At 41.1% G+C, this 24296-nt stretch overlaps 1 protein-coding gene across 1 annotated transcript in view; it reads left to right on the top strand.

Moving 5' to 3' along the window:
• The window catches only part of MNAT1 (MNAT1 component of CDK activating kinase), a 118872-nt gene that overhangs the window by 72738 nt on the left and 21838 nt on the right, over nt 1-24296 (top strand). Inside the window, exon 7 of the mRNA XM_009101658.4 lies at nt 10136-10257. Within this exon, the coding sequence (XP_009099906.1) occupies nt 10136-10257 (122 nt within the window). The remainder of the gene's footprint in view (nt 1-10135; nt 10258-24296) is intronic.

Genomic DNA, 24296 nt, shown 5'->3' with positions numbered 1-24296 from the left:
ATTTGAAGTCTGATTCTGAGGAATGCTTATGTTGATTTTGACCTTAGAATGTGAAGTTTGATCTCCGTCTCAAAACTGCAGTTTTCTAGCAGAAATGTAAATACACTCTGAACTTTTTTTAGATACCTTTAAAGTGTGCTCTGTCTCTTGAAGACAGGGACTTTATTCCAGAGATCCTGGATATTCAACCCAGCGAAATCTATTTCTCTTCATAAGGCTCCAGATTCAGGAGCTGATCTCTAATCAGCAAAGCTCACTTGCATGTGCTTTTCTTCAGGAGACACCAATCTGTGGTGGTTTAGACTTGAATATAATATTTTTTGGTAATTGTGAAGCTTCATGGACTAGAGAAGGGTGAAGGGTGGGAGCTGATTGGGATGATTTAGAGTTTTATATAAGCACATAAAGCTGTAAGTTGTCTTGTTGTGTTTGAGTTTGAAAAGCGCTTTTTAACTACTTTGACATCTCGCTTTTATTCTCAAACATCTGCTTTAGATTGTTTGCCATAAAAGTGTAAGAATTAATCTTGCCCTCATTTTTGTTATTGCTACCAGAAACCAAACTATTTTTATTACTTCTTGTATAGGGATTTGGACCCTGAACTATTTTCAGAGTTTAGGAGAAAAGGAGTTTGTATTTTATTTTTTTTCTCCCCCCTTGTGCACCCTCCCCCTCCCCAAGCTTACAGGTAAAGTTAATTAAATTATAGTTTTTAAGTGCACAAAGATGTTCGGCATGGCTTGTACAACTGTGTAGTAAGCTCTACTGTGCTTTATTTGGTCCAATACTAAGAGTTTTAAGGGGATTCAAATGATCAGCTTATGTTGGTTTGTTCTCAGAGCAGCAGCTGCCCTGAGCCAGGATAAACATTTGCATCATCTGTGGAGAGCCTGGTACATATTTTACTGATTGGAAATAATATGTGAAATTCAAAGAAATGAAGACCTTCCTGTATGATTAGTCCTTTGATTAACAAATGTTCTTAATGTTTGTTCCTGGGGCTTCCTTTTCTCTGGGATTGCAGCTTGTTTGTGTTGCTGCCCAAGCAGCAGCCAGTGGCCATGGCCTGGGATGGCAGTGCAGTCCCTGATCCAGCACGCTGCCTTTCAGCAATGCCTTTCCCTCTTGGATATTGTTAAATGTCAGGGCACTCTGCTGCTGTGGCTCCATCCAGTACTTGTGCCAGAGCATTCAGGAATCTTCCCTTCTACAATGGAAGGGTTGTTTTTAAGGCAAAACTGTCTGTTGTAAGCCTATAGCAGGAAATACTCAGGCAGCCTCTCCAACTTGCTCAAAATACAGTGTTTGTCCTGCAGTTATTTTCACTGCAGTCTCCTCTTTCAGAATCTGTGGCAACACTTGCTTTTTTAAAATTTGAATACAAGTGTTTTAGCAAAAGGGTTCACAATGAAACCACTGAACAAGATAAAACAGATGAGGCATCTTTGTGTTTTGTAAACAGATAAATATGGTTTTTCAGGGACTGAGTGAAATTGCCATGTGATTTTATCCATTTTTGCTGCCAGCTTCTGTTTTCTCTGAGACTGTAGATTTTTCATGGCAGGAACCATTCCTTTTTCTTTGTGTTAAAGATGCCTTAGATATTTCTGGTTGTGTTTCAGGGAGTTAGGAAGCTGTAGCCACTGAAACCAGGGCAGTGCAGCAGGCCGTAGGAGGATTTTTTGCAACTCTCTCAGGATCAGGCAAGGCTTACAAGTAGGCTTCTTGGTCCTGTGAAGTTCTGTGAATCCTGACCAAAGGACTGGTAAATTCAGGTGCCACGGGAAGTACACACAACTTGGAAAGCTGTCATGTCTGTGGTTCAGATTTAAGCATCATTTTGTTATACCCACTTAAATGAAATACCCACATAGATGAAAACTTGCATGGAAAGAAACTAAACCTCTCTGGAAGGACAAAAGAATAAATTTTGTGCAGATTAAAAATGCAGTTTCTTCTGCCCCAGGGAGTTTTTTTTGTTTAGTTTGAGAATTAATGTTCATTTTCAAAGCAGTGCCATGAAGTGTGTGTTATGTTTGCAGTGGGTCCTCTCCTGTCCTGGAATAGTTGGTTCATGTTTACTTGTGCACCCTTCATGCAGATGGAAAAAGGCTAGAAATAAACTACTTTTACTTTAGGTAATAATTTCTAAATATATTGCTAACAGTTTTCAGTTTTCATTTTAAATGTTCTAAATACAGCCCACAAATACTGTGAAGATGTATCACGTACTGCTAATGCCAGATACTTCTAGTTTTTTGACTTTAGACTTCACTTTTTCTGAATTCCTTCTTTTTATCTTTTTGCCTGTTTCTAATAATTTACCCTTCCTGTTTTTCTATTCTATTCATGCTTTTCCTTTCATCTGCCTTTATTGTCCTCTTCTTAATATTTTATTCTTTTTTTGGGTGTCTGTTGCTAAAAAAACTTCCTTGCTTTCTCTTGCCAGACAATCATCAACCTTTAGCAGTCCCTCCTTAAAATCTAACTATTCAAGGAATCTCACTTTATTTCTTCCCTTTATCAGGCAGACATAAGCTATACTGAATGTGATGTTCTGCATCTTTATCAACATTTATCTGGCTCTAGGCTGGATGCTCAGTAGAACAGGGAATATATCTCTGACTTCCATACACACACATAGACGTATTCATCTTCTACAGTCTGAGGTCTGTTCAGCTTTCTGTTTGGCTTTGGTGTTTTAAGCAGTGTTTCTTTTTAAATCATCCTTCTTCAGTCTTTGCATTCCTCAAAAACAGTATTGTGGAGCTGTGGCTGTTTGGATGGGGGAAGCTGCTTTAGAGAATCCCAGGAAAGAGCAGACAGTTTAGTACAGTGATGTATGATTCTTTATGAGCTGCTGTTCTTCCAGCACAGCAGCTGGTTTTTACAGTTTCCACTGTTCTCCAGGAAATCCTAGATAATTTTCTTGCATAATCAAGGGATCATATCAGTGTAACACACAGCTTTAGTTCAGCCAAGTATGAGCACCAGCAGATTCACCTGTGCAGAGACTCAGGCAGTTGTTGCTGTTTGATGAGCAATGCTTTGTGCTCTGACCTCCACTGCTGTGTCTGTCCCTCTCTCATTGTTCATGATACACAAACTGGCATTAGCCATTTATTTTTACTTCATGTCCCTTGAAAAATTAGGTCTTAAATGTGTGTATTTAAAACAATATTATATTAAAGTATTAAATCCTGTAATTAGACTGGCTGTTGTTGATAGTGGATACTGTGCTTTGTTGATAGGCAAACCAAAATGACCAAGGCTCCAGAAGTCTGATGCAACAAAAGTCTGTTTAGTTCTGCTTAGTGTGCTGTATTACCAACAGGACTGGTGGAACAAACTGACCAAAACATGGACTTTAAGTCACCTGGAAGGAAACATTTCTCTGAAAATGGGAGGAACCTGCAGCTGTACCCTGAGAAGGGCCACACAGAGTCTGTAAAAGCTGCTGTACAAAATCAAAAATAATACATGAGCTGATAGCGAGGTTTGCAAATTCAACTGGCATTCCCAGGGTGTCCAAATGCCCCTCAGCAGCCAGCTCATGGCATGGCTCTTCAGTCCAGCTGAAGGTGGCCAAAGAGGCACCAAGGGCAGGGTGGAGGTCCTGGGCACAGAACAAAAGGAACAGATGCTATTGAGTCGTGTCTGGCACAGTGGTGTGCACAGAACAAATTTCTTGGGAGCTGAGACAGAGTTGGGAGCAAGATTGAGAAACCAGTGCTAAAAACCAGGAGTGTGACCCATGGGCTTATTAGTGACATGAAAATGATGTTGTGTTTTAATTCTTCAATCCCCAAAATAATGCTGTCTTGTGTACTGGGCTATCCTTTGAACAGTGGTGGGGATTTTGAGGAAAGCTTGGCAGATCCTGCCAGAACTCTGGGGTCTCTGCTGAAAACAAGAGAGTGACTTATTGCAGCAAACATCCAGACAATCCCCTGAATCCTGCCTGGGCTGCAGCAGGCAGTGCTGGAGAGGACAGTCCCGAGCAGTCCATGGGCATGAGGAAAGGGCACTGGGCTTTTCTGTGAAGAGAGCAGGCACTAAATCCTGCCCTGGCCCTGCCCCAGCACAATTGTATTTTGGCTTGTTAGAGGGGCACAGGCTTTCTTTCTGGGAGATTAGAGAAATGGGACTTTTTGGCAGGAGCTTAAAGATAAGTCTGGTCAGGTAATTACTTATGTCAGAAAGTTGTAAAGGAAAATTTTGGAGGCAAGTAGAACTAATAGTGTGATTTAACCAAGGTTAGTCCATGGTTAATTTTGCAGGTACCTGTTTGTGTAACAAATTGCATATATCTGACTATCGTTGTTAATAACTTGCTCAGTGCTGTTGATCTCTTGGCTTATTTCTGTCATTCCTAAAGAATGCACATCCTTTAAATCTGTTTTGGCATTTGAAAATCAAATTAAGTTACTGTGGAGGAAAAAAAAAAGGTCTAAATTTAGGGAGATTGGTATTAGGTGTCTGAAATAATCTACCACACAGAGAAGGGTTGGCAATCTTGTGTCTCAGATCTTGCCATTTGTGGTCAGATTTTGGTTTTGAGATCAGCAGAAAATCTTAATATTGGTTCTGTTGCTTTCTGTCAGATCATTTGTTCTTTCAGTTTCACTTCTGAAATATCCTTGTAATATTTTACTTCTCATAATCAAGTAAATAAATTCGATTTATTGTTGTTTTTTCAAGAGCAGAGAGAGAACAGTTGATATTTAAGTCTTTGAAAAAGCTTCACTGGCACAGGAATTTTAGGCCAATGAATAGAATTATACATTTTAGTTTGACATACTTTGTGTTTATTTAAAAAGGCTGTGGAAGACAGAGAGGGTAAAGGTTAAAATAATATTAACTGAGCCCTCCAAATCTATCAGTTTCATTCTCCTTTTCCTGAGTATTACTGTAGTCAAAGTAGTTAATCAGAATCAGAAGGCCACTTTAGCATTGCTGACATGGATTTGTCAGTAGTGAATTGAGAGGGTGGAAGCTGGATGGGGAGAATAAATCCACAACAACCCAACTTCTGCTCACACCACATCGCCAAAGATATTTACGTTGATATCTATAAGAAATTGTGTGAACATGAAATCTTTTCAAAAGCTGAGTTCTGTTACCAGCTTTACAGTAAAATAGTTTCCTAAGACTGCCTATACTGAAAAATTCATGGAATTTATAGTTTTGTTTTAATGTTCACTTGAAAGCATTTGGATAATTGCATGCTCAGATGATGGCGTGTTTAAAAGGGTCTTTGTTAACCTCTCTGTCCTGCCATGTACAATGGAAGCATTGCTGGGGATGTGTTTTAGCAGCATCATGTCCTGACATTCCACAGCCCTTGGTTCCTCCTTGTCTCCTTTGGCCAGGCTCAGGAGAGTGACCTGACAGAGAAAAGGGTTAAATCAAAATAACATTGCTGCAAAGGGACTAATGAGAGGTAGCGCGAGCGCCGCTATTTCTGTGCTCTGACGTGTGCTGTGGAAGTGGGCTGATAGCAGAGCTGAGTAAGGTCCTAAGCAGAGAGAAATTTAAAAGGCAAAAAGATTGGCTCCATCAGCTAGTCCAGCTGCTGCTAGTACAGAAACTTGCCTTGTCTGGACAAGTTTTACTGACCCCAGTCTCTGGCTTCTGTCTCTCGCCTGGAGATGTTTTTGTGGCATAGCTGTTCCTCCTCTTTCCCCTACTAGTGCATTTTTGGTGTGAGTCTCCTTTCTCCTCCTCCTTGGCTCTTGAAAGATTTCTGGGAAGGCTGTCAGTTGTTTCTCTTTGCTGCTGAGGGAAGGAGGTGGAGGAAGGCAGTGTCATTTTGGGGACACAGACAGGGAGAGAGAGGGCAGGACGGGAAGAAGTGTGAACGCTGCAACTTGGGCTGATATTTCTGTACTCTGTGCTAAAATAACCTCATACTGCTAGCAGGCAAATACTGATGTACCTGGCATCTGCCAAGAGTCCCTCCCCAAACCTGTGGGAAAGGTGCAGTGATACACTATAATTTTGATGTTCCAGTAGCCATGGTTGTTCTGAAAGAGTGTTGGTCTTGTTTAAAGTAAGCTCCTTGTTACTGCAGGGGCAGTTCTTTGTATGTAATCCATGGCTTTTCTTTTATAAATGCCATGTTGTATCACAATCTGAAACCAAAACTGGCCACTGCTTTTGTTTCTTTTTCAGCTGAGAGTTGCCTCAAACAGTCTTTCAGCCAGTCAGTTTTACTTCTAATACAAAGACATTATTCAGCCTCCCTCCCAATTTAATCCTGTATGTCTCTCATCTGAACCCATACAGCACATGAATAGAATGTCAGTTGCTCACAAATCCATTGCTGTGCAGGCTTTTATATAAACAAAGTCCTAAGGATAAGCAAATGCCTTCCTTCTAATTAGCAGCATGTTTTGTGGTTCCATACATTCCAGTATGTAATAGACAGCTCTGGTGCCTAAAATAATCCCAGGGAAAACACTTGTATGCTGTGAAGATTGGGGTGGGAGGGAGAAGAGGCAGGAAAAAGTGTTGTCTGTGTTCTTGGAAGCCTTTTCTGTCTTCATTTGGATGCTGTCAGCTTCTTTTACACAAACATTACAGCATCCAAGGGGAATTAGAAATACTTACCCATGACCACATCAGATTTTAGGTTTGTCAGGAGAAAGCAATGCAGAAGCAGGACCTTGGTCCCACTGCTTTCATTTTGGTTTCAGCATGCTGATAAATGCCTCTTAATGCTGGAAAGAGGTAAGGCTGACTGTCTAGGTGGAATACAGGAAATTTAGAAGTCTTACCTCATATGTTAGAAATGGATTTTGGATCTGTAAAAGTGCTGTGTAAGTCCAAAGTAACAGTTATTGTCTGTTGTGGTGTCTCTAAAGTTACACAGCAGCTTCCCTTTTATTACCAGTCTGTTATGAAGTGGTTAGGGACCACTTGGGACAAAGAGACAAAAGTGGGATGCTTCTGGTCAAATGGCTCTTTACTGAGATAATAGTGGTCAAATTGAGCCTTTTAACTTCAACAAGGTTTTTCTGTGAGTCAGCTTATCCCAACAGTAGAAATAGGAAAGGCAATGGTTTTGGTTTGCATTCCAGCCTTCTGCACCAGTCTGGGCTGTACCCAGTTCTGGGACCTCACTAACCTGTGTAGGGCTGAACAGTTTGTAAGCTCAGGAGCCTAAAGGCCAGACAGCCAAAGGGCAGGAACAACAGCTGATCATGGGGCTTTTTACCCATTGCTAAGTGGAATGTAATCCACATTGCCAAAGTGCATCAGCTAAAGTTGTGATTTTGGGAAACAAAAACAAATGAGCTGTCTCCTACAGCTGCATAATCTCCTTGAGGTGCAGATCTGCTGGCTGCACACAAACCAGTGCAGTCATTTTGCCATGGAAATGGCACCCTGGTTCCTAATACTTGCACCTTGGCCCATGAGGGAGGTGAGAAAAACATAGGAGAGAGTCAACCTGATGAACCAGAAATGACCTGCCAGTATTTAATGGTGAAGATAATTACCTATTGCAGCAACTTACCTAGGGGATGTGCCTGTACCTCTGTGATCTCAAATCTGTCTGAATCTAGATTGGATGCCTTTCAAAAGAAGGTATTTTGGCTGAACTGCCAGTCCTTGGGCTTCATACAGGAACACAAAATGTCCTGGCCTGTGCTGGACATGATGTCAGACCAGCTCAAGGGGGGACAGTTTCTATAATGCAGCTCCTCTTGTGACATTCTGCTGTTCTCCAGGCCACCACAGGGAGCTGGTGATGCAGTTCCACACAGAGAATCCTTCCCCATGACCCCAGTGCCCCCCATTCCCCTAGGGTGATGACCAGTCAGCCTTCCCACCATTCATGGGCAGCTCCCTTACAGTTCCTGCTCATCTGAGAAATCCTGACCATTCTGATCCCCTGTGACCTCAGGCACCTTGGGAACCTCACAAAGAGGGGAAAACAAATGAAACATTTTCATCCTGTCCTCCCAGGAGCTTCCAGAGGTGGACATCTGTAGCAGCATAAATGGTGGTGGGGAAGGAGGGCAGTGATGATTCCAGTCCATGTGTTGGGAGCCTTCCTGTGTCTCTTGGCCAATGCTGGCAGAAGTTGCTCTCATTAACAAAGTGTCAGGAAGGCACCAGTGGTAACTGTGCTGACTGTGCTGACAGTGAGCAGCTGTTCTGGTGGTGTCCTCAGGGGATGGGGTGCCTGCAATCTGAGATTCTCCCTTTTTCTGCACAGAAGTAATTTCCCAAAGTATTTACCATGGTTTTGATCTTTGCCCAAAACTGAAATTTCTTTTCTATGGCTGGAACAAAATTTGGATTTGGAAAGAGTGAGACTCTTCAGTCACCAGATGAGGTTGTACATATGTAAAACATTTGGTATGACTTTCCATTTTGTTTGGTTAGAGACAAAGATGTTGCTAAAAATTCAAATGTAAGAGTCTTATTTAAGCATTACCCTCTTGCAGTGTGTGTAAGAGGCCCACATAAATGTAGCTACAAAGTACTGTATTTTAATCAACTTGGATAGATTGTAAATAGACAACTTCTAGGAAAATAGAAACCCCTGCTTTTATGTCCTAAAATATCATGATGTGGGATTAAAGCTGAATTTTTAACCTTTAGCTGAAATTTTAACCTTTCTTTTACTACTTTTTAAAAATGTATAGTAGCCTTCTTTTAATGTTGCAGCAATAGTTTGTAGCACAGAAATAAATGTGCTGGCCATGAGAGTTGGAGTGGTGCATGGCTGACTGGAAAACTTCCTTCACATCTCATTTCCAGGACACTGTCCCCATACCAGTGTCAGCAGTGGCCTCTCCAGTCCCCCAGGCAGTGCAGAACAAGCCTAAAACTCTCTGTTTTCATCACACACACAGGGGCTGTTTCAATGGAAAACTTGAGCTGCTGATATTTCCGTAGAGATCAGCTTAGATCCACGATAACACTTCTCAAGGACTTACGTCTTCAGTTTTTGTAGCTATTTTCTGCAACTCCCTAAACAAAAATATCTCTGCTCCAAATTCAGAAAGGTCACTGTCTTCAGCCACAAATTTAATTAACAGCTTTCCCCTTCTACAGACTTTTTCATTCCCCTCTTTAGTTAATTTTAACCCAGTGTCCCACTTTAGGAGCCTGTATTTTCCACTTGAGGGAGTAGATGCTCAAAGGAGTGGCCCCAGGGAAGCTCAGCTCAGTAAGTGATCACCAGTGGGAGCCAGGCTTATACACAGCATTACACCATGGAAAGCTTCCCATCTCCTGTTTCAGACAAAATGTCTACAAAAACAATACTACTACTTTGCTAAATTCCTGCATTTTGCAGATGGGAAACTCAATTTCTACAGGGAAAGCCAGGCTGGTTTGGGGCAGCTCACAGTGCTCTGTCTTTTTGCTGCTGCTGCTAATTTTTGTGAGCACCATAGAATACAGTAGAAAATTGAAACTGTGTGAAAGATCAACAAATCAGTGTAGAATGTCACGCAGCAACATCTGTTAACTTTGGCTCTATCTCACAGCCTCCTGACCCCCTCCTTCTCAGGCACAAGTCTCCTGTTTTGTGAGAGCTCTGAGTGATAGGGACTTGGAGGGCAGGGGTGTGGAAATGTCTCACTGTTTCTCAGCAGTCTGAAGGTCTTGCAAAAGTGCCATTTGGAGTGAAAGCTTAATGTTTGTGTGTTTCTATATTTTTAGTTATGAAACAAATGGGAATTTGCTGAATGAATTAATTGTATTGCTCTGTAAAAGTCTATCTTGAGAGCCATTATGTATGGGAGCTTACAAAGCCTGTGGAGAGAAAGGCAAGTGGCTTCCTTTTCTAATTAAGGCTTTCAGGAAATCATTGATTACAGAATCAAGTAGGGTTGTTCAGAGACATTTGTTTGATAGTACTTCAGATAAATGAAATTAGTGCCTAATAATAATTTTGCTAGTGACACTGGAAGCAGCTGTATTTTCTAATGGTAAGCTTGCCCTGCATAAATCACAAAGAAGTGAGTGGTGTAGTGAACAGTATGTTCTTAGTGGGAGGGTGCTTGTCTGGACCAAGTTAATGCTTGTTCTTATACTGCATATAAAAAAAAGTCAAAAAAAGCCCTTGACCTTGATTGTATGTAGAAATATTTTACTTATTTTTTTTCCCCAACAGGGTCAGCAAATTTCATTAGGTCCCATTCAAAAGTTAGAGGAAACTTTGTATGAATATCAGCCTCTGCAAGTGGAGACATATGGACCACAAGTTCCAGAGCCTGAAATGTTAGGAAGGCTGGGGTAAGTAAATCAGTGCATTTTAATTCCCATTTTATGGCATTGTAGCTGGGATTGTTACCATCTTCAGGTTGCCAGGGATTTTTTTTTCCTTTCCTTTTTTTTTTTTTTATTTTAAGGGATCTTAACGAAATATTAGACTTCCTGCCCAACCAACATTTTGTTTGGGTGGATAAGCTGAAATTTTTGGTCCTCTTGCCTTTATAGATCTATTGAGAGCTGGACTGGATTGCATTAGTGTTTTTAAGGTTGTCCTTGGCAGTCATAGTGAAGTAGCTGTTCATTTTCAGTTGCACGGTATTAAAAAATAAATAAATAAAAATCTGGGGCTTAATTTACCCAGCTGTAAGCCAGTAAAAATATTAAAGTTGGGCTGTTTGCCACGGAAAAGGGTAGATTTACTTGTCGGCTGCTGTCTACAGTCAAACTGTGTTTGTGAGAAATGAAGCACAGAGCTTAACTTTGTCAAAAAATATAATGCAGGGCTGGTCCAGCAGCTTGGCAGCATCGTGGTGTGCATCCATGTTTGAAAGAAAGGGAGTTTGGGAGCCTTTTTGAGTTATAGAGGTTAGGAAGTCCAGGAGTGATGTGTCTGCTCTCCAGAGATGTGTTGGTAGCTGAAATGCCACCTAAAAACTGGAGCTACTGGGGGAGTGTCACCCAGCTCATCATGGCCTGACCCTCAAGGTCATCAGCACTTCCAGTGCCTGGAAAACTGCAGGGCAGAACCAATGTGCAGGCTGGCAAGGCAAGAAAGAGCTTAAAAAAAGAACAGTTTACCTTTGGCTGTGCAATCTGGGAAAACTGAAGCCACAAAGTACTGAACAAAGTTGAGGCAATTCAGTGTGCAGTTTGGGAGACCACTGAAATCCAAACAGGAATCCCACCTGGTTCACTGGCATGGGAGAAGTTGTATCTCATCCAGGAAATGACAGAGGTAGATAGACTTAGTAAGGTAAATAAGCAACCTAATGGTGCTTCAGAAAACTGAAGTGAGAACTGACAGTGAAAACTGTCTGGAAGTGAGGCTGTCTCCATTTTTACTGTTTTGTGTCCTCCTGATGCCTGTAATTTTTATTATCTGGTATCAAGCTTCTGCAACCCAGTACTAATGAGGAGTTTAAACTTGGGCAGAGCCTGGTTCAGCCTTGGCCACCTGTTTGGATGGAGCACAGCTGTGAGGGACCTCCAGTGTGAGGGGCTTGGAGGCCCCTCAGCCTCATCCCAAACAAGAAAAGATGGCTTGTACAGGGAGGATTCCCTTTGCCTGTGAATGCTGGTGTCCAGATCCATCAGGATCAGTCATCTATGTCCATTGCATTTAGTGGCACCAGGTTTGGGCAGCCCAACACTTTGCAGAGCAAAACCCTTTAAACCCTGCAGTTGTGTCTGTGTGGGATTCATAGCAGGGTTTGTTAACAATGCCACAGTCTTTCCTTGGAGACACTTTGAAATGTGCCATTTTCCTCCTGTGAGCAGGAGCAGCCAGCCTTGTTGGGCTTGGCTCTGGAGGTGGTGGAGGAGCTGCAGGGAGCGGGGTGGCTGCGGCAGCAAGGGGAGCTCACGGCTGGCTGGCTGGCTGGCTGGCTGGCTGGCTGGCTGGCTGGGTTGGTGGTGCCCACCAGAAGAGTTCCTCTGAGTCCTGAGGCTGTTTGCCATTCCAAAACAAATACATCCATGCTGTGGGTTCCCAGCCAGCACAGCTCTAACCCTATTCCATGGGGTGTCTGAAATACCTAAAGCCGCGCAGGGCTGTTGGTTTATATATTTGTGTTTCTGTGTTTATATGAACTCATGCGCATTTCCTGTTGGTGATGAATGCTTAACTAATGTGCCTCTGTCCCTGCTTTGGGGCTCTTCAGGCAGCTGCATGCAGCTGCCTGGGTGAGGCAGAAGAGCTGGGCACAATGTAAACCTCTCCAGCTAAAGATTTTTAGTTTCCTCTTCATTTGCACTTATAAAAGGCCAGGCTGGAGGGGGCTTTGAGCCACCTGGCCTAGTGGGTGGCATCCCTACCCATAGCAGGGGGGTTGGAGCTACATGGTCTTTAAGGTCCCTTCCAACCCAAACCATTCTATGATTTTGAGTGTATTTAGTTGGTTTTATTTTTTTTTAATTTAATTTTAGTTTCTCCCTCTATTAATTTCCCTGTTAATAACTTTGTAGCCTGACATTTATTGCTGCTAAATAGTTCCCTCAAATGTGCAGGCTGTTATCTGAGTTTCTGGAGCCAGAGCTATTGCAAAAACTATTGTCAACCTGGTGACTTTGAATTCACTTCAGGTAGCATAATTTATTGACTTTTTTTCTTAAAGATACATTTTTTTTTTCAATCTTCAGAACACTCAGTAGAATGAGTTTTTTGAGTATTCCTTAACTTACCTTCTGCTTTAGGTTTCAGCATTTTTTTTTCCTTAGTGAGTTGCTGTAATGAAGGACACAGCTGGCAAGAAGGATTTAGCAAAGGGCAAGAAAAAGGGTGAATACTTACAGGGTCATGTAGAACATTTGTAAGGAATCTTTTATAATTAAAAAAACAAAAAAAGCTTTTTAAGATGACTTGTATTATTTGCTTATTAGGCTTTTCAAAAAACTTAATGAGCTGACCATAAACTTGATTTTGCATTTTTCTATTGCTCTTCTGTGTGGAGTTTGCATATTTTGCAAAAAAAGAAATTTATGTTCAAATTGTTCTTACAAATTTGTTTTCAGTTTCCCCTGGGGATGTAAATTTTCTTTTTTTTTTTTTTTAAGTACTGCAGAAAAGCATTAACAGTCTTGTGCATTTTCTTGTTAGGGTGTTGGAAATCTGAGAATAATAAAGATTTAGGATTTTTTTTTTCCCCAAAACAAATGATTGGTATAATGTGTAGGGGTTTGTGTCCTTCAGCCCCCCATGAAGGTCACTTTGGTTGTTCAGACTCGAGGACCAGCTTATGCCTGTCTCAGCTGTCAGATGGAAACGTGACTTGGAAAAGGGGAGAGGATGTGTGAGAGCATCTCCCAAACATGTGGTGCTGCCCTTGGAGGAAAATGGGGTCTTGGATCACTGGAACATGCCCATCCTGGGGGTGGCTTCTGCAGCTGCCTGTCCCTCCATGATGACTTACAGCCCTGGCTCTGTGTGGCTTTGTCACTGCCCTGAATTACTGAAGTGTTCGGGGACGGGCACTGAGAAATCGCTTTGTGCGCAGAGCTGGGGGCAACCTGCTGATGTGTTAGGAGAGACATCCCTGCCTTGTCAAGGGCTCTGCTGGCACTTCTGCTGTCACCACAAACTCTTAGTTTGGACTGAAGAGGGAAGTGTCACCTTTTGGTTCAAATTGGTGCAAATCTGTTGAGAATTGCCTTTTGGGGGGAGCAGAGGTGTGTGGCTGCAAGAGAGCACGAAGAACACTTGGGCACTTGCTTTAGTTGGAGGTTTTCTTAGATGGGCCACAAAGTCCTGTCTCTTTTCATTTTATTTTTTTTTTCTTCCTGATGTTTTAGCTGAGCATGCTGGATTTGTGTGGTTGGAGGTCTGCATTTTTCTTACTGGAAAACAAAAGAAATGAAAAATATAACAAACTGACATTCCAAGCAGTGAAAGAATAACACAGGATGGGGAAGGAAAGTAGTGTGTTGCTTTAAAAATGTATGTTTGATATGTAGTTTTGATTCTACAGAAAAACAAAACAAAAAAGCCCCTGAGAATCCAAATGATGTTTTTTTGGAGGTCCTGAAGAATGTAAAGACATTCCTGGCAGTAATTGCAAGTCTGTCTAACAGGAGTGGCCACACAGCAGCCACCAAATTTTACAGCTGTGAAAAGCCATACACAAGCTACTTAAAAATTGACTATAAATTGAAAATCTGCTTATGTGATTAGCATTTTGGGTAAAGATATGTAAACTTCATGAGTTAAGGTTTAGAAGCAGTCTCTTGTAATCCAAAGTGGATCATACTCAACACAGTGCCAGTCATATCCTCACCATTCTCATAAAATTCAGGTAATTTACAAGCCAGGTTAAAAATTTCTCTTTGCAGCAGACCTTGTAATCAAGTCAAGCCTGGGCTGCTTAAAATAAAATTGTGTTTGCCTACTTAGCTTTGGAGAGATCCAAGCTGAATATATATATGTGTGCATATAAAAAAACCTCTTTTTTTTTGGGAAAAATGTGACTTCTCTTTGATCCATCAACTTGTTTTCATGTATAATCACATTGTTAGGAGCACCCTGGTTGATATTTTGTTTAAATAAAATACAGAAAAAGAAGCTCAATAGTGAACACTAATCTAATGAGGATAGGTAATATATTTTGATAAATTAAAAGTTAATCTAAACAGAACATGGTTTTAAGAGCTGAGGGGGTAGGTATTGAAGCAGAGTGGGAGTGCTGTGAAAATCTGTACATACAATGAACATGTTTTAGCCCACTGTGCTTTTTCTTATGAACAACTGGATTGATTCATTCCTTTTTTCCTAGTGTAGGACAACTCAGGCATTTTATATTTCGCATTAAGATGAGGTTGGGTTTCATATCTGTTAGAGCTTTGTTAGTGTTTAATTTTTAACCTTCACTTCAAGTGGAAAATTTCTGCATATTTCTTTGTTGTACAGTGTTGTAGTGTAATTTGAAACATATGTAGAGTTCTGGCACTTAATCTAGAAATGACTCGTGTAACTTCTTTGCTGTCAGTCATTGTGATATTTTTTTTTTTTAAGTGAGGCAATAGTCAGGATGGTCTCCAAACTATTCTTACAGCATAGCTGAGCTGGTCTTTGGCTGGATTAGCTTCTGCTAGAACCCTGACAGTGTCTGTGTAGGGTTGGAGGCAGTGAAATAACTGAGAATTGATTTTGAATGGGTGACAGGATCGCTGGGCTTTAAAAGTCCATAGCAGGTGATTTTTCACATCTGCTCTGTCACTGGGGTATGCAGATATTTCTTGAATCTTGGAAAAGGAGAAAAGCCACAAATGAAGAGCTGGTTTGATCTGCTTTGGCCCATTGGTTTTGAACACTGAATTCATTCTGCTCCTTTTAATGGAATCTAGTCTCGCAATAAGCTCAGTAGTCAGAGTCAAAAGATTGAGTAAGAGCAAGGGAAGCTTGTCTTGCTTTGGAGGGCACATAGAGAGCTGCACTCCTTGCAGGAATGCTCTTGGCTACCAAGGCATATGGTCTGAATTCCCAGAGTCTCCTGTTGCAGGGCCTGATCCTGAGCAGAGAGGTTGCTGTCTGCTGCAGAGTGTTTTGCATTGGGTACCCAATAGATAAGAATTGGCAGTAAGGAGTGATTATTGTTTTAAAGACTCAGCTACAGTTTCCATACAGCCTTTTAGTTTTTGTTCATTTTATCATGAATAATTGGAAAAAACCCCATGAATGGCAAAACAAGTACTGTGTGGGTGCCCTTTTTTGGAATCCTGAACATGGCCAAGTGTGCTGTCTCTTTCAGGGCAGGCACCAGAACTGCCTGTAAACCATCTTGACCTGGTTTGATACAGAAACTGTCTGGTATTGCTTTAGCATTCCACAGAAATCCTACAGCCTGCGTTTTAGGATTTTTGGAAGGATGCAAATTTAATATAGGGGAGGTAGATTAGCACCAATTTTTCCAGCTGAATGGAAATCAAGGAGTGCAGCCTTTAGTAAGTCTGAAGTCTTCCTGTTTAAGGAATCAGCTTTCTGGCAAAAAAGTCTATGAACATTTCAAACGACACCCTGTAGAATATGGTGTTTTGCATGGAGCTCTTCTGTCAAGGTCATTAGCAATTGAATATATTAAAAGTGGACTGCTTATGAAATGGAGAGTTTTGCTTCCTGCCCGCCCACCTGTGGGTATAGTGTGGGTTCTGTAACTGTAAAAGGTCTCAGGAGGGTTATAAAAGCAGAGAATATGGAAAATATATAAAGAAACAAAGAAGGAAGCCTGCATATACCACTCGGTTTCTTATATGTAAAGCTGGCTGTAACTGTGTGTGTACCACTAAATTCACCTCAAAAGCTGGCCCTGACAGCAGAATGTCCATGGTGATTGTTTTTGTTGGCCTTTGGCTTCAAAATTAACTCATCGATCTAACACGAGGCTCTGTGCTCGGAATACCGGTCTGGTAATGTTTTTTTACTTTTTCATGCAATCATGGAAAAAATATGTTTCTGCTCGAAGCAGTTGTCAAACAAGCTTCTTTCATCGACAATCAGACACAGGGCAGCTGAGTAAGGCTGTTTAGTCTAGAATAAATACTCGTGAGATTACAAGGTCGCTGTAGGAAATGTAATTATACCATTTCTTCCAGAAGAGTCTTTCTCCAGCGTGGGCTTGCTGAATGCTAAATCATATATTCATTAAAATGCTTAAATATGAAGAGGAAAGAAAGAAAAAAATCAGAGCCTTAATGGAATGGAGATTTGGCTGCAAACTGGGCTACGGGATCAAACAGTAAATGTTTAAAATTTCTTCCAAAAATCAGGATGGTAATATTGGCTTTATTCTTGAGAGTTTGTAGGAGGCAAACCCTGAGTTGTCTCTGCAGGTTTGGAGGCAGTGCTGCTAAGTGGGCAGCTGAAAGGTGTCAGGCAAAGCTGTCTGCTGATGGATTATAATGTGTCAGGAGGCATCCAGCAGTTGTGTGGGCCAAATGCCCTATTTTCTGTGCTCTTTGTGTCTCAGCAAATCAAAGCCTTGTTACTACCAGCCACTTAAAAAGACCTGATTGTCTGTGACAGTTCTTATCTGTTATTGAAAGCCCTTCTTTGCTTTCATCCTTCCCTCCATCCCCTGCATTGATATGGCTGTGGATGTCTGATTCTCTTGTGACTCTCTATGTCCACAGGCTTTCCTCCTTAGCTGCTGGGTTTTGGTACAAGTTTTAGGACTTCTGTTGCATCTCTGAAATGATGTGCTAAATTTGAGATCAGTGGCTTTTATACTCAGTATTTTCCTTTATTTTACATTTTTCACTCTTTGCTTCTCCTGCACTCCATCATGTTGCCCTTTTTGAGTCTTTCCCTGGCTCCTCAGCCAGATGGATAATTGCACTGGGAATTGTGTGGTTGCCACAAGAAAAACAATATGTTTTGCACATGCAGGAGATCTGTCCTGATTATCTCTCACTTCAACAACAGCAGGGCCTCAGTGTCCTCCAGTTCTGGTAATTCTTCCTGGGACAGAGCCCCCAGATGCTTTCTTTGAGCCCAGTGTTACAGAGGCAGGAACACAGTGATGGGGAGCAAAGCCTGCCTGATGGAGCATGTGGGAGCTCATGGAAATCCATTGCTGAGCTCCTCCTCTTCAACATCTGGGCATTGCTCCTGCTCTGTGCTTGGCTGTCAGGAGAGATGGCACAACAAGGACTTGCCCTGACATTTCCTCCTGAAGGGTCTATTTGGATCCAATAATCTTAAACTAATTAGTCTCAGATGTAGTTGAAGTGGAAAGATGAGGAGCATCCTATATGAATTTGCCTTCTGAAGCATTTGTAAAAATTAATTGCAATAAAAATTTAAGATTATTGCATCTATTTGGATGCAATAATTTTAAACTAATTAGTCTCAGATGCAGTTGAAGTGGAAAGATGAGGACCATCCTATATGAATTTGCCTTCTGAAGCATTTGTAAAAATTCATTGCAATAAAAATTTGGAAAGGAAGTATGGACGGAAGGAGAGAGAGGCTTCCTAAGCCCTTGAACACTGTTGTTTAAAGAAGGGGGGGTAATGTAAAATGAAAACATTTAGCCAGAGACAGCCAGCAAAAAAAGACCCATAAAGAAAATAAAGCCAGGAATTATGCATCATCTTGACTCTGACACTGATAAATACAGTTGTAAAGCAGCATTCTGATGAAAATTTTGGTCAGGGATCAAATGGCTGAAAAGGTGAGTTATGAGCTCCCTTAAATGGCAGAAGGAAGCACTGGGGGGAATGTCTTGCTTGAAGCTTTCTGCAGCTTTTGAAGCAGTAGTTTGTGGTTCTTTAACCCCCTTCAGATGGCTTTGTTGAAGGAGTCTCTAATGCTTAAAGCTTCTCCAAAGAGTGCCTAGTGGGAGCAGTGAGGGATCTCTTCTTGAAGGAGCAGGTCAGTTGCCAAAGTCAGTAATTCCAGGGATAAATTTCATCCTCTGGATGTAACTGCTCTCAATCCTGAAAATGATGGATGACAAGATTTTTAAAGGTTGGGCTGGCAGTCTCTGTTTTCTCATTTTGGTACTGACCCTGTGGTCCCTCAGATGAGATCACACTGGAGGGAAAAGTGGAGCCAGAGAACTTTTCCTAAGAGTTAATGGTATCCCATCACAGGTGTCTTCTTTATTTTTCCCAGTTTCCTCAATAAAAAAACCCCCAAAACTATCCAAGTCTTCCACATTCATAAGAATTGGAGTTCCTGGCTCCTTCCATTCCAGCAGTTTGTGCATCTCTCCCTGGGGCTGTCACATCTGGAGGAACAGCAGAGATTTTAGGGGTAACTGGGACCAGAGCTGTTGCATGGAAGGGAGTGGTTGGATATAGAGGGGAGACCCTAAAAATACCTTGAGTGAAACTCTTTGGATCTGAAATTGGAGATGTCCAAAGGTTTGTAAAGGTTTTTATCTCAGGTGTCTTTTGAAGTAAGAGACTCATGTGTGTTGGGTCAAGGGACAAAATACATAAAATGGCTTTCCTATCATGTATTATAGCTATTTCTGATTTTTTTTTTGTTGTTGTTGTTAGTGGTGCTGTTTAGAGGGGGTTGAGGAATTAAAATGGTTGGCTGGAGATTATGTACACACATTTAGGAACCAATTTCATGGCTTTGGTTTTAAAGCCTTGCTAGTAGTTATTTGAAAACTGTTCTAGGTAAACAAGACATGCAGTGCCAGGCTTCCAGAAAGAATTGAGTTGTTAACTTCTCCCTCTTCCAAATGGAAGCATTTGAGTCAGGCTGTGTTTCTAATAACAAAGCAGAGGTTTGAACATAATGGGACTTCACAGCTGAACTATTGCTCAGGCTTGAAGGTAACACCACCATATTTTTGTTTCTTTAACTGGTATTAAATGTAAAAACATAAATCCTTTTCAGTGGGAGAGGAGAAGGGGAGATGGTTTTCATTTGGCATAATTTCCTGTGAGACATGGTTCTGAACAAGGCCCATATTTACACAAGACAATGCAGTTTTACATGTACTGGTATATCCAGCACATTTTAAAATTGTTTAGCCAGCCCCAGGTATTAAATACCTTCACAATAAATGTGTTTAATAAAAGTAGATGAAGTTTGAAATAATTTTTTAATAATTTTACAGTAGAAACACCAGTTAAATCAACCCCACTGCAGTAATAAATGTCACAAAAACAATTAATTATAGTTGCTTGCCACTGCAAAATCAATTGTGTAACTGTTCTTCTAAAACTGACTTTTACATTACTAAATCCTAAACACTACACTTCTGTAACTTGTCAGAATCGGGTTTTGGTTAATAGATATTTTCAGTGATGTAATGGGAACTTCTGGCATGGAGTCAGAATATAATGGACTGTGATTAATGTTTTAATAAGCACTTTTCTTCTACTTATGATGCAGCAGTGAAATGGTTTCCTGCTTAGATTGATAGAAAAGCAGGTGTGCATTCATACTTTTTTCTTTCAGTAAGAATAAGTTTTTCAATGCTTCTGCTTGAAAATATTTAATGTTTTTCCTTGAGTCAAATGCTGCTGATTTGGGGGTTTCAGTTTGTTTGTTTTAAATCCAGCTATTGCTGATATTTGTCAGCTGAAAGTGGAGGGTGCCATGGAAACCTTTTCAGTACTTAAAGTAATTGCTTTGTAAAAAAGGAAACTCATTAGTTTAAAAAATAGTTTTGATATATTGACATTTTCTTCAGTGGAAGGATTTGTTTAAAATAGTGTTGGAGTAATTTGAAAGTGTGCAAGAGCACATACAGTGTTGAAAATATTAGCAGGTTGGATTTATTATGGAGGTTGATGTAATACACTTGTTACATCATGCTGGGTTACTTTCGTCCTGGAAGTGGTTGTGTTATTTTGTATTTTAAATATTTCTTTTTTTTAAAAAAAGGGCTTTTAGTCACTACTTTTAATGACCCATCAGTCCAGATTTTTTACAGGTATAGCTTTTTTTGCTTGGAGATCAAGTCAGCTTTTGTGCTGGTGGAGTTTTTTCTAAGATGATGCTAAAGGTGAGCGAATTCTTCAGACTTTAACATCCTGATGATATCTGGTGATGGTTGTGCCCTTGGTCTCCTCTAGTCCTCTGCAGAGGAATATATGTACATAGAAAAAATTTATATATATATATATATATATAAAGCACAGAGCATGAGGAGTGCCTTCTGTGGAAAACAAAATTGTCTCTTTCCTTTCCTTCTCCTCTGTCCTTGTAAACTCGATAGGAACAACGGATATACCTGGGATGAGGAGAGAGAAGAGGGTGAAACCTGTAGAAAGAGGGGGTCCCATGTCTTGCTGGCATCTTTCCACTAGCCTGGCTTCCAAGCCCCCCTGCTCTCCACCTCTGGAAGCTGGGTGAGCCTTTCTGGAAGGATGGAAAAGGTGCTGAGGTCCTGGCTCCAGCGCAGGCGCTTTTCTCTCATCTCCAGGATCTGTCGACTTAATTGAGATTCAAGATAAGAGTTTCTCCATCCCTTTGTTCTTTCCCCTAAACCTGAATCTTACTGACTCCTCTGTTCTCAGGAGCATCGACCCATGCTTTAATTTTTCCATCAACTTTGGAAAAAATGCAGATATCAGCATACTTGTGTTTTTAATATTTATTGAGAATTTACCAAGCAGCCTCTATACCTTGGGTTTGTGCCAGCTCTCTCTACTGGGGTAGTGTCTGCCTTGCACAGAGAAGGTTACTTATGGTTTCCTTTATTTGCTACTGCTGCATTTGTCTAGTTCTCCCTTAAAAGATGCAGGAGGTGAGTGCTGGCTGCTATCTTTATTTTCTGACTCTCTTCCAGAATTCATGAGGAAATGCTCCTGAATAAAGCCAAAAAAATTCTACACCTCTTCTCCCCTTCCTGTCATTAGAAGGTTCTCTCTCTCTTCCCCCTCTTTTCACATTTAGGCCCTGATGGATTGGGCAGATTTCTTGCTCTGTGGTCATTGATTCTACTAATTGTCAAAAGCTATTCCAGAAATGAGAGAGAAGAGATTTTGCACTCTGAGGCCATCTCAAAACTTGGAAGCATAAAGGCTCTGCTGTTCCAGACTCTCTTCAGCACACAGTTAATTTTGGAATGAAAAGTCCCACAGATATAGAGTCTGCAAACAATCTGAAATAAGGAAACCATATCTTGCCTTTTTATTTTTTCCCTTGTTCTGTGATGTAGGTGCATCCTGCTCTTTTTCTCTCCAGAAGCAAGGCAAGTATTGTTGTGAAGGTGTGAGTGCAATGGAGAGTTTGCTTTCAGGAGTCTGCTGTGACTGAGCAGTCCCTTGCCTTGAGCAGTTTGGGCCATAGGATCCTTCTTGATCTTCTGGCTTTTGTCTAAGAGCAGTCACTGAAGTTGTTATTTTTGTGTTTTGCATTTATTAGCGCTCTCTTTTTTGCTCACCCAGAAGTGCTCTATAGATTTTTTGGGTCTGCTGTATTTACTCAATTTATCCAGGCCTTGGAAAAGCTTGGACTAGCAGAACACCACACAAAATTGGTGTTGTCCAGTTCTACAAACATCTGAGCAATTGACAGTGTCATAACAGACCCTGGAGGTGACAGCTCAGTGCTGCTCCCTCCTCACCATTTTCACCAGTTCTCCCAGTTAACACCTCCAGCCTCCTTCCCTGCCTTCTCCAAAGAGCTGTAGGAAGTTCACATGTTCCTTGACTTGTTTTTGGCTCTGGTGTCAAAACACTAATCTGAAAAATTCCCATTGAACTTGTTTGGGTGCTGAGAGTGGTGGGTTTAAAAAGAAATAAAAGCTCCACACAGGTCCAGTTCTGCTGCCAGCCCTGGCAGAGGAATTTGTAGTGGCCTCAGTGGGAACAGGATTAGACCTTACAGGAGTGCCTTTAATGTTCCTGCCCTGGGGCTGTCTGGGTAGATAATTTTTTTGCAGAGGATGAACTGTGTGTGCTCACAGGTTCTTCCATATAATTGAGGAGTGTGCTCACATGGCTCAGGGATGTTTGCAAATGGAGCAAAGGAATGCAGCTCCCTGTAGGACAGAGGATGGGCAGTGGAGCCCTGTGCTGGTGCTGCAGGCTCTTCATCCCCCAGTTCACAGATATTTGGCTTTTCTGGGAGCTGTTGGCTGCTAGTTGATTTTCCTGTATTTCAAAACAAATGCTGAAAACTTGCCTGGAGCTCTGTGCTCAGATCAGCTGCCCATATGTACTACAGCAGCAGCAGGTTTTACAGGCTGTCTGCCCTGGCAATTAAAGACCAGAAAAAAAAAAGAAAATCAATGTATTTTCTTTTAATGCTTTTTTAATCTCCTTAGAAAAAGACTATGAATGGGGCTAGGCAATAGATGAGATTTCAATGCTTATGTATGGGTCCATTTCATGCATTCCTCATGCACATATGCATTGTTTCTTTTAGGTTTTTTTTTCCTCTTTTTTCTTTCTCTCATTGGTGCTTTGATTCATTATCTGAAAAATGGAAATATCTGATTTGAAATATCAGCATTAGGTTCTGGGAGGTACTTGGTACTTCCAGCAGAGAGAACCACACAAACTGGGGTGGCTGGGTGGAGGTGATACTACAGGCTCCTGGTGTCTGCAAAGAGCAGTGCATCCTCTATTTTGGGCTGCTCTGAAGGATGTTATTTGCAACAAATCCCAGAATTTTTGTTGACTCATGACTTATATTTTGGTTTTATTCAGCATTTTTTTTGTCCTTTGAGTGCTCCAGCAGCTGAACCAGCATTGTCTTACCACCCGGCAGTTTCAGCTGAGCCTGGTGTTTGAAATGGCAACACTGCTCAATGTTTGTGCCTTGTTTTTAGAACACCATTTCAGCTGCCAGTTTCCTTGAGAAAGCAAAAACAATATGAAAAGCAAGAAATACAAATAAAGGAGAGGGTTTAAAATACTTCTGATGTAAAAAAATCCCAAACCAAAGCAAAAAACAAAACAAAACACAGGCAGAAGACATGCTAAATTTATCAGAATTTCTTGAAAAGTGACATCTAAATAAGCATGTATGTTCCTGGATTCCCTTCTCCTTTTCTCCAGCCTGTACATCAACTCATTGATTAAATTCTCTGTTAATGAGCTGTTGCTAAAAATTTTGCTTTTCCTCTGATAAAAGGCTTGGGTGCTCCCAGAAGAATAGCTGCCACATGGTGAGGGTAGATACAGAGAATGATGAGAATTCCCCAAAAATTTTCTTCTGACAAAGTGGTGAAGAAACTGCAGTGGTACCATTAATTTTTCCAGGGAGAAGGTAGGATTTAGGGTGCCAGGAGTAATTGCTTTGAGGGGATGATCTGTGTGCCCAGGAAAGCTGTCATTTCTGCTGGAATTCTTATATTAATACATATGTTTGTGCATGCTTGTGTGTGTATGCAGATATTGTTATGGATCATTTCACATTTACAATGTGCTAACTCCTTGCTGTTATTGCTGTTGTATTATTAGGTGTTCTGTATCTCTGCAGGGCAGTGATTTTTTTCAGCAAGTACAGCTCAAGCTCAGTGTTTTGCCCCAGAAAAGAGAAGGTAACACTCAGAGAACTCATTGCAGAAAACCAGGGTGAATTCTGAATTCCCCTACTCGATACTATTTTGTGTCTGTACCCACCTCCTTACCTCCAGAAGAAACCAGAGCTCAAGTTTTGTAAGTCAGGCCCCATTATCTGTGTTGTTTCCAGTATTAATTAATTTGTGGTGCTGTGTTTGTGTGACCTGTTCTTAGCTCCTGGCTGTGTGACCTTTGCTGTTAAGCTGTCTCTAGCTGGAAAAATTAAGTGCTACATTAGTAAGTGCTACACAGAGTAGTTTGAATCATTTCTCCATTTCCCCAGCCCCCTCAGATTTTTTGACAGATGTACGTTCTGCAATGGGTGACTTTTATATTTTCTTTCAAATGGTAGATGAAAGCTGTTGAGAACC

The sequence above is a fragment of the Serinus canaria genome, chromosome 5 (assembly GCF_022539315.1).
Source record: "Serinus canaria isolate serCan28SL12 chromosome 5, serCan2020, whole genome shotgun sequence".
NCBI lineage: Eukaryota > Metazoa > Chordata > Aves > Passeriformes > Fringillidae > Serinus > Serinus canaria.
Note: the sequence above shows the minus strand (reverse complement) of the source record. Positions and strands in the feature narration are given on the sequence as shown.